At 41.0% G+C, this 9632-nt stretch overlaps 1 protein-coding gene across 3 annotated transcripts in view; it reads left to right on the forward strand.

The window, feature by feature from the left end:
* Positions 1–9632, forward strand: part of PROM1 (prominin 1) — a 143529-nt gene that overhangs the window by 5068 nt on the left and 128829 nt on the right. For 2 of the 3 annotated variants that reach the window (XM_006144882.2, XM_006144884.2), the window contains exon 2: positions 5849–6263. In XM_006144882.2, coding sequence (XP_006144944.1) covers positions 6044–6263 — 220 coding nt within the window. In that variant the 5' untranslated portion in view covers positions 5849–6043. Of the gene's footprint in view, positions 1–5848; positions 6264–9632 lie in introns of those variants that run through there. The other variant, XM_006144887.3, reaches the window with a different exon arrangement.

A 9632-nucleotide genomic window follows, 5' to 3' on the forward strand; every position in this document is an offset into this window, starting at 1 on the left:
GCAGGACCCTGGCTGTGGCTACTGTCTTTGCCACCCTCATGGCTAGAATGAATCAGAAACTGCCATACTTCATTGTGTACTTCAGTCATAGGCCCAGGAGAAAGCATCTGATTGGTCAACTTGGCTCATACCCCAGGACACAGGGTGGGCACCTCAGGTGTCCTCACAATGAAAGGCCGGGCTGCCTCCTACAGGACTCACAAAGGTGAGCTCAGAAGTTGGGTAGTCCCCATACCCTACAAAAACTCTCCAGATGACAGACATCAACAGAGAGCCTTTAAAAAAGAAAGGTTTTGAGAAATGTCTTGAGAAGAAGAAATGAAGCTGGTTAGTCACTATACTTACTCTTTTTTATTTGTATAGATATTTTTGCTATAGGGCGCATGCATTCACCAGAGAGAAACAGAGACAGAAAACGAGAAATCACACCCCCATGGTGGATGGCCTTGCCACAATCCCTTCTCCAGTATCTTCTCAGGATTTGGGGCCTGCACACACACACACACACCTAGCATGAATTTTAAGGTGCCGGGACAGAGACTCAAACCATGGTCGACTATGTGGGAGTTCAGCACCGTAACCATCATGTCATCTGGTGGTCCTGACTCTGTTTAGTTTAAAAATAGTGTTTGCTGAAATGCAGTTCTCCGGGGAACCAGCAGTTAGCGTAATAGCTATGTCACTGGACTCCCACGTAGTCGACTACGGTTCACGTCCCGAACCCAGTGGCTTAAAACTCACACCGAGTGCGTGTGCGTGCGTGCCCAAGATCCCGAGAGGAGAATGGAGAAGGGATTGCGGCGTGACCATCCCCCCTGGGGGGTGATTTCTCGCTTTCTGTCTCTATGTCTCTCTCTGTCTGGCGAGTACACGCGCCCTATAGCAAAAACCTCTCCAAAAAAAAAAAAAAAATGCATTTCTCCAGAGTCCAGACTCGGAATCATGTGAGGTATTTGTTTAAAATGGGCTTTCTTGGGCCCTTTAGCTTGAATTCAGTGCATTTGGAGTGGGAAACCAGGAATCTATACTCTATAAATCAGGAAAATGGTGAGATAGCCTTTTTTAATAGTCTGTTTAAGGCGATAGCACCCAAGGAAGCAATTTCTAAAGCCTATGACGTTGAGGTAGCTTCAGGAGGTACCTTCCCCAGAATGGTTGACCAGTTGTTCTGCCATAGGTAAATCCAGTAAAGAGACGGTCTGCTGCTTATGTGGGAGGAAATAGCTACAAGTGGTCCCATAGGTAGGGTTGGACTTGTCCTCTCTAGCCTTTCCAGAGGCTATAAGTACTAGTGGTAAATAAATGCTTAATATGACTTTGAAATAAATATGACCATTTTGTGTTAGCCTCTCCCCCCCCACACACACACACTTGCCCTGTATTATTTCAGCAACTTTTATTGAGTACCTACTGTGTGTCAGGCCCTAGAGACACAAAGGTAAGTTATGGACTCTGCATAGCAGCTGGGATAAATCAGTTCAAGACAGTATGAGAACGGCATTTTGGGGGCCAGCAGATGGCATGGTGGTTAAGATGCTGCACTACCACATAACTGACTGTGGTTTGAGTCCCAGACCTGGTGTTTTGCTCTCTCACTTTCCCTCTCTCTCTCTCTGTCTGTCTTTCTGTCTGCCTCTGGTGAGTGCACGTGCCCTATAGTAAATTAAAAAATAATAATAATAATAATGGGACCAGCAGATGGCATAATGGTTACTTCATTGGACTCCCACATGGCTGACTGCGGTTTGCAACCCTGACCGGGGTGGCTTGAAACTCATGCCGAGTGTGTGTGTGTGCATGTCCAAGATCCCAAGAGGAGAATGGATGAGAAGGGAGTGTGACGTGACCATTTCCCTTGAGGGGAGGGGTGATTGCTGGCTTTCTGTCTCATTGTCTCTTTGGTGAGCATATGCCCTATAGCAAAAATCTCCCTAAAATAATAATAATGAATAAAATTAAAGAATTCTTTTTAAAAAATAATGATTTTATTTAACTTTATTTATTTATTTAAATTTGACCAGAGAGGGACAAAGAGAGAGAGAGAGAGAATTGAGAGAGAGAGAGAGAGAGAGGGAAAGTGAGAAGGCAAGCTACCAGTTCTGGGAACCATGGTCAGCCATGGGGGAGTCCAGTGCCCTTAATTGCCACACCATCTACCGGCCCCCAAAATTAAAGAAATAATTCTTAAAAGAAAGAAAGAAAGAAAGGCTTTTGGGGAGCTTTTACTTTGCATCTGTCCTGTAGTTGTTTTTAGGAAGGCATGAACTGTCCGTTAGAAAGCTGTATGAATTGGCCAGGCAGGTACTCCAGGGATAGTGTCCATTCTCACACTAGTCGTAAGAGTGAATCTCCAGGAGAGCTTGTTAAAAATGCAGATTTATGAGCCTCATTCCAGGTACTAGTTGGGTTATGTGCATTTTAAGTAAATAACCCATTTTATGCTGACATAAATGTTGGTCCATGAGAATGTCTTGGATTTTATGCTGGCAGTTCTTTGAGCTACTCTCAGTGGTTCTTGGGTCCTAATAGGGATTAACAGGTTTCTGTTTTGGCAATACCGATTAAAGCCAAGATGAAAAACTCACCTCTTTAAAAAAAAAAAAAAAAAAAAGATTAATTAATCTTTTATTATCATTTAAATGAACATATAATAGCTGCACATATTAGTGCAGCACAGTGATTTTTCAGTATGTGAATATGATGTATAATGACCAAATCAAGGCAAATAAACATGTCCATTATCTCAGACCCTTAAATTACTTTGTGTTGTGAACATTTGAAGTCTTCTCTTCTAGCTATTATTAATAAACATTAAATTTTCACCGATTATAATTACTGTATATGGTTCAGTGCTCTAGAACTCACTCTACCTCTGTGTGCATTCTTGTGTCTGGTCAACAAGTTCTCCCTATCCTCCATATCCCCCACTGCTTCCCAGCTTCTAGAATCTACCATTGTGCTCTCTACTTCTATAATATGTTGTCACGTATGGCAGGATTTTATTCTTTTTTGATGCATGAGCAATATTCCATTGTGTCATATACACCACATTTTCTGTATTCATTCATCTCTTTTTTGGACTCTTAGGTTGACTCTATATATCTTAACTATTCTGGCTAATGCTGCCGTGTCTCTTTGACATACTGATTTCCTTTGTGTATATATCCAGTTATGGGATTACGAGATCATAAGATAGTTCTACTTTTAGTTTTTGAAAGAAACTCCAAACTTTTTTTATAGTGGCTATACTAATTTCATTCCCACTAACAGTGCAGAAGAATTCCCTTTTCCATAAACTCTCCCCTTTTGACTTGAATTTAATCAAATGTTATAGTTTTATAGTTAGTGAGATTTTAATATTTTTCTTGAAATTTACTTTAAAATTTAAGAGAGACCTATACTTTATAGCAAAATGTGAAGTAATCTGGGCAAGCAACACTCCAGTTGCTTTCTCAGTCCATTGCTACCTCCACTTTTGCAGCAGTGAGCAATAGTGTTTCATTTCATTTGGGATTGCCCTTCCCCTGCCATTTCACCGAAGGAGTTAGAAAGCCTGTTTATTCATAGCTCTCCCTTGGGTTGGGCTGTTTTCATCCCTGCTGAGGCTTGGTGGCATTACCAGGAAGGGAGCCTTTTTCTGGGGCTGAGCCTTTAATCCTTCTAGCTGCTGTGCTTGAGTCTTAGCTCCTAGATTGTCTTTTATCAAAAGACAAGATAAGGTGTGAGTGTAGTATGCGTGTGTATGACAGTTGTCTAAAGGGACCCTGTATCAGGGCCATGACGTATCAGGACCATGATGTATGTGAGTGTGATGGAGGGCCGGGGTTGAAGCTGAAGCCTGGGGTGAAGGAAGGTTGATATGGGAGCCTCTTGGGAATCTGAGCAGCCCATGATTTGGTAAACAGAGAGTGTAGGGTCTTCTTATTGGTAGCATAATGCAGAAGTAATTGAAGTAAAATGGGATTTAGAAGATGAGGCAAATATCAAAGGGGATTAGGTCAGAATTTACATCTTTTAAAGGGATCATGAAATCCTACTTCTTCTCTGGTGCTTTCTTTGATTTGAAACATAGGTGATGGGCTTTCTGGTCCCTTGTAAAAGGTGTCACTTTCTTTATCATCTCCATCTCACAGTGTTTTTTTGTTTTTTGTTTTGTTTTGTTTTGTTTTGTTTTTTTTGAGAGGTTTTCGCTATAGGGCGCATGCGCTCGCCAGACAGACAGAGAGACATAGAGACAGAAAGCGAGGAATTACCCCCCAGGGGGGATGGTCACGCCGTAATCCCTTCTCCTCTATCCTCCTCTCGGGATCTTGGGCACGCAAGCACACGCGCCCCACGTGAGTTTTAAGCCACCGGGTCTGGGATGCAAACCGCGGTCTACTACATGGGAGTCCAGCGACATAGCCATCACACTAACTGTTGGTGGTTCTCATCACAGTGTGTGTTTTAGTAGCACAAAATGACAACAGTGTGTTCCAGAATACCAGGACAGAGGAGGAGCAAGACATCCCAGATCCTACTTCTGTATTCTGTGCTGATTTACCTCACCTCAGGAAACAGCATGAGGAAATCAGTTATTTTGACCGCTTTATTGCACTCGGTAGGTTCTTACTAACCACCGCCTGGGTGCCATGCCCATGCTCTGCTGGGTCCAGCAGGGAGTTACTTTCTGGTCCGTTCCCTCCCCAGACACTGGCTGATAGTTGGTTTTAGAATTCCTGTTTCTTTTTAACCTCTCTCAGAGGTTGGTGGTCTCCCTCTGCCAGACTAGTTTCCTAGTCCCCTGGCTGTGGCTATGGTGACTTGAAGCAAAGGTTTCCATCATGATTACTTGGTGGTCTTTTTAGAAAGAATCCAGTGTTATGGGGTCTCAGTTTAGTCTCTGACCTTGAGGCCATTCTCTTTTAATCTGGGAGGGTAAGGTATAGAGGCAGATGTTTAAAATAGGTCAGTGAAAAAATAAGTAGAATATAAGGCAAAGTAAGATAAACACCCAGAGACAGGGAGAACACCACAAACTTGGAGAAAAAAATAAGCATACATAGACAGTTTCAGACATGTGATGGTTCATACTTAAGAGGTTTTGCCTTTACTTTGAATGTTGATCTTTTCCTCAGTGGGTGATATTCTGCACTATATTCTCTCATGATGCTGTGTAGCAGCAGCCAAACTTTCTGCTTTGTGTCAGATGATTTTGTTCAACTGTGGGCTAATTTAAGTTCTGAGCAAGTTAAAGTAGGCTGTGTTAATCTATGAAGTAGGTTAGGAGTATTAAATGTGGTTTCGATTTAACACTATTTTCAATTTTGATGGTTTTATTGTGATATAAACCCATTGTAAGTTAAGGAGCACCTATAGGCCATTGCTGAGTGCCTCTCAACGTTAACTGAAGCTGGACAGTGTCCTGGTGAGAGCTAGGGCTCTGCAGGCAAACTAGTGAGTTTGAATTTTCATCCCTCCCTTATCTCCTGTGACTTCAAGCAAGTCACCACAATCCTCTGCATCAGATTTCTCTTCTGTGAAAGAGAATAGCACCTTAAAATGAGGTCCTGCCTCTGAAGCATGTAGAGCTGGGTCTGTAATATTGTAAGTACTCAAAAGATGTTTGTTTCCAAGACCACATAGCCTGCTCCCTACTACCTGGTGTTCTGGGTGTGGGCGGTCTCTGAGTCTTCATTTTCATGCCACTGCCTCCCCCATTGTGGTGGAGCTGGCCGTGTGTATGGTTTCCTTCTACCCGGATTAGGCTGGAGGGCTTGTTCTAAGGCTTTGCAGCTTTCTCCTGGGCAGCTCCGGGTGCAGGTAGGTCACATGCACTAGTGACTGCTGTTGTTTTTCTCTCCACCAGGGCTGGTTCCTTGAATGAATGACCGTCTTGGAGAATGATTATCTGTACTTCTTTCCGCAAGCCAGCCCAGCCAGAAAACTAAAGGATCTGCAGGCCAGTGCCCATAGGACCCTCACTGCCTTCCCCAACCTTTCTCAGAAGTTCTGAGGCAGGAGGCACCCTGTTCTACCTCATGTTTGGGGCATCTTACTAGCTATGGCCCCCACGCTTGGCTTCTTCCTGCTGCTGGGACTCTGTGGGAACTCTGTGTCAGAAGAGCAGCCTTCAACCACAGAGACTCCTGGAGCATTGAATTATGAGTTGCCTCCCATGCAGTATGAAACCCAAGACTCCTATAAAACCGGACCTGTTGGCATTCTTTATCGAATGGTGCACCTCTTCCTCTATGTGGTACAGCCACATGCTTTCCCTGAAGGTGAGTGCTGATTGTGGGAAGGATGGGATGTGTCTCAAAACAGGCCCATAATGTTGCTTTTTAATGGCAATGCAATCAGTATTAATATTTTCAGTATCATATTTAAAGTATGAATTTCAAAATGATTGATTTGCACAGGAACAGAAACTATTTAAGACAGAAAATAGGTTGGCAAGAAAGTGATTAGAAGAAATGGAATCAAACCATGTTGCTTTGTTGGTTTTCCAGTTCTTTACCCATTTCTGTTTGTTTGTGTGTTTTGGCAAGGACAATAAATTATCCTGAAGCACGTGCTAATGGTAAAAAAAATTAGGGTAAAATTAGGATATAAATGCAAATTCTCTGTCATCAAATTAGAAGTTAATAATTTACCTGGCATCTGATGGCCATGTTCCACTTAAAAATTTAACTTTCCTCTGCTCACCACAAAAAGCAATTTTCACATTGCTGAAGGCAGAACAGTCCTGGCCAAACCTGTTTACCTTGTTAGCTATTTGCTTCATTAGAATGTGAGGAAAGGAAGAATAGCCACTTGTTGGAACTTTTTGTGACACAATGCTATTACTCAGATTCCATACTGTTGGCCACTTGGGCCTCCTTTCCATTGTTTATCCTACTCATCTGAAGTCCAGAGTCATCTGGGATATGCGCTTACAGGAACCAGATTTTGTAAGAAAAATAGTCCGTGGGAATTACCTGCTGCTAGAGTTTGGCACTCTATAAATTTTTGATTGGCTCAATGTTAGATCTATACTAAGCTTGTTCTTTAAAACTACGAAGATTGAATACTATCATTGACCATAAAATGCGTAGTAATCTTTATCATTTTCTTTAGCTGATCAGCTGCTATTCATAAGAGGCTTATTTGTGTGTGTGTGTGTGTGTGTGTGTGTGTGTGCACGCATGCATATACGTTTGTGTGTGCACATGTGCCTGAACCAGAGAGAATAAAATGTATTTAGTGAATCTCATCATTTTGTTTGTATTATGGGGGTTTGTAGAGTTTCATCAATGTAAATTTTTATTGAAATCTTTTTACATTTTTTGTCTAGTAATCTTTATCATTTTCTTTAGCTGATCAGCTGCTATTCATAAGAGGCTTATTTGTGTGTGTGTGTGTGTGTGTGTGTGTGTGTGTGCACGCATGCATATACGTTTGTGTGTGCACATGTGCCTGAACCAGAGAGAATAAAATGTATTTAGTGAATCTCATCATTTTGTTTGTATTATGGGGGTTTGTAGAGTTTCATCAATGTAAATTTTTATTGAAATCTTTTTACATTTTTTGTCTTCGATTAAGCAACTAAAACAGTTTGAAATGTAGTAGTCAATATTTTGTTAGTTGCAATTTCAATTCATTGAAATAAACCATTCCTGAGCCCTTTCTATCATTGAAGAGAGTCCTGAACTAATGCTGCTTATTGTTTATCTCATGCTTAGTAGACTAAATTTGGAATTCCAAAAGACAGGAGTAGAAAATAAGCTGAGTTTATATGGTAACATTGAGTACAAATTCACTGTTCTGAATAGATTATCTTTTAGTTTGTTATAGACTTAATATGAGTGTTATTGAATAAAGAAATACCTACTAGTGTTTTTTAGTCTCTGCTTCTTTGTTTTGTATTTATGTGAAAGGCATAGAATTTAGTTGTTTAGTATGAATTTATAATGATTTCTTCAGAAAGATTGAGAAGTTTCCTGTGTCTCATTCTAAGGCATATCAAGTAGGTAATCCCATAATCTCTTCCCATATGTTGTTCTATTTTGATCCCTTAAGATTTCCTCATTCTTATTTTACAAGAGAAAGCAATGTTTTTAAAGTCTTCCTTTTAGTGATCAGGTTTGAAGACACTGATCAGCTCTACATAAAATTTCTTAGGCTTTGTGAGGTTGAACTCCAACAATGTTAGTCTAGAAAGAAGCATCTGAAGAATTCAAATCTTGATGTAATCCGAAGGTGTTAGCCTAGTTTGTCCCTTGACCTTCATCAATACTTATTACCTTGGAGCAAGAAATTCCTAAAAGTTTCAGCAGTAGCCTAGAGCAGACCAGCATTACCCATTTTGGGGAAAATATAGTAGATCGCTTAAGGAATTAATAGTGAATTTAACAATTGATATCTTGGAGTGTTTTGGCTCCACTGTCTCATTTTTTATACACTTTCACCCAGTTGCTAGATATCATAGTAGTATCAAAATGCCTGCTGGGTACCTTGCAATGTAAAGGACGCATAAGAGAAAATCATAGTTTCTCTATTTGGGGCCAGTGCATTTCACAGGCACCAAATCATAGGTAGATGTCCTCGAAACTAAAGATTCAGAAAACAAAACTAAATCCCTGAAAAACAAAAGAGCAGAGAGGGCCTACATCCTCATCTGTAAAATAAAGGCCCACCTCCAGATAACATCACATTGGAGGTTAGAACTTTCAGTATGTGAATTTGGTAGAGACACAGACATTCAGCTTGTATCAGTGAGTGAGACAGTATTCATGGATTAAGTTGGCCAAGTTTAAGGAGAGCTAGATGATGTCAACTGACGGTTCTAGGGAGTCTTGTAGAGAGAAAGAAGGTAAATCAGCATTTGAGTCAGAGTTTCATTTGTTGGTCAAGCATTTACTGAGTCTCTTTAAAAAAGTTTTATTTATTCCATGCGTGAGAGAGACTGAATGATAGCGACCGAAAGCAGCACACCTGAAAGTGTCTCAATGCCACAGTCCACCCCCAAGCTTTGGCCAGCCTGAAGCATGGGCCCATGCATGCCTGGTGTATTCAGGGAGGTCTCCAGATATAAACCAACAACCCTTCTGTGTGGAATTCCCTCACAGAGTGTTACGCCTCACTACAGTGCCACCATTCAGTTCTAGAATTGGGTTTTGGGAAGGGTGAAGCATAAGGTGATGTGAAAATGGATGTTATGTTCAAAAGTCTTGGTTGAATTCCTTTGTGCTTATTACCTGCTGGATGATCTTGGCCAAATTGTTTAACTTTTCAGACTCTTTTCTTTTAGATATAATGTGACCGTAACTATAGACACTTTATAGCTTTTATAAGGAAATTTCAAAGAAGTTTGTGGAAAAATAGAATTAAAACACAAGTTCATTTTGATGTGAAAAAATCAGAGTATAGGGGCTGCGACCTAGCGCAGGGGCGGTGTGGACCCGGGCTGCGGTGCTGCGCTCGAGTGAGCGTGCTCTGTGTGGCATCCCTTCTCCTGCCCGACTGCGGCTCGGAGAACAAACTTTTTAAACCCATCCTCTGTTTTTTTTTTTTTTTTTAATTTTTAAAAAATTTATTCATTTTCTACATTAATTCACTATACACCATCACAACACACAAATGAATTTTCCATCCAAAATACCCTGTGCATT

The sequence above is a fragment of the Tupaia chinensis genome, unplaced genomic scaffold, assembly GCF_000334495.1.
Source record: "Tupaia chinensis unplaced genomic scaffold, TupChi_1.0 Scaffold000138_1, whole genome shotgun sequence".
Lineage (NCBI taxonomy): Eukaryota > Metazoa > Chordata > Mammalia > Scandentia > Tupaiidae > Tupaia > Tupaia belangeri.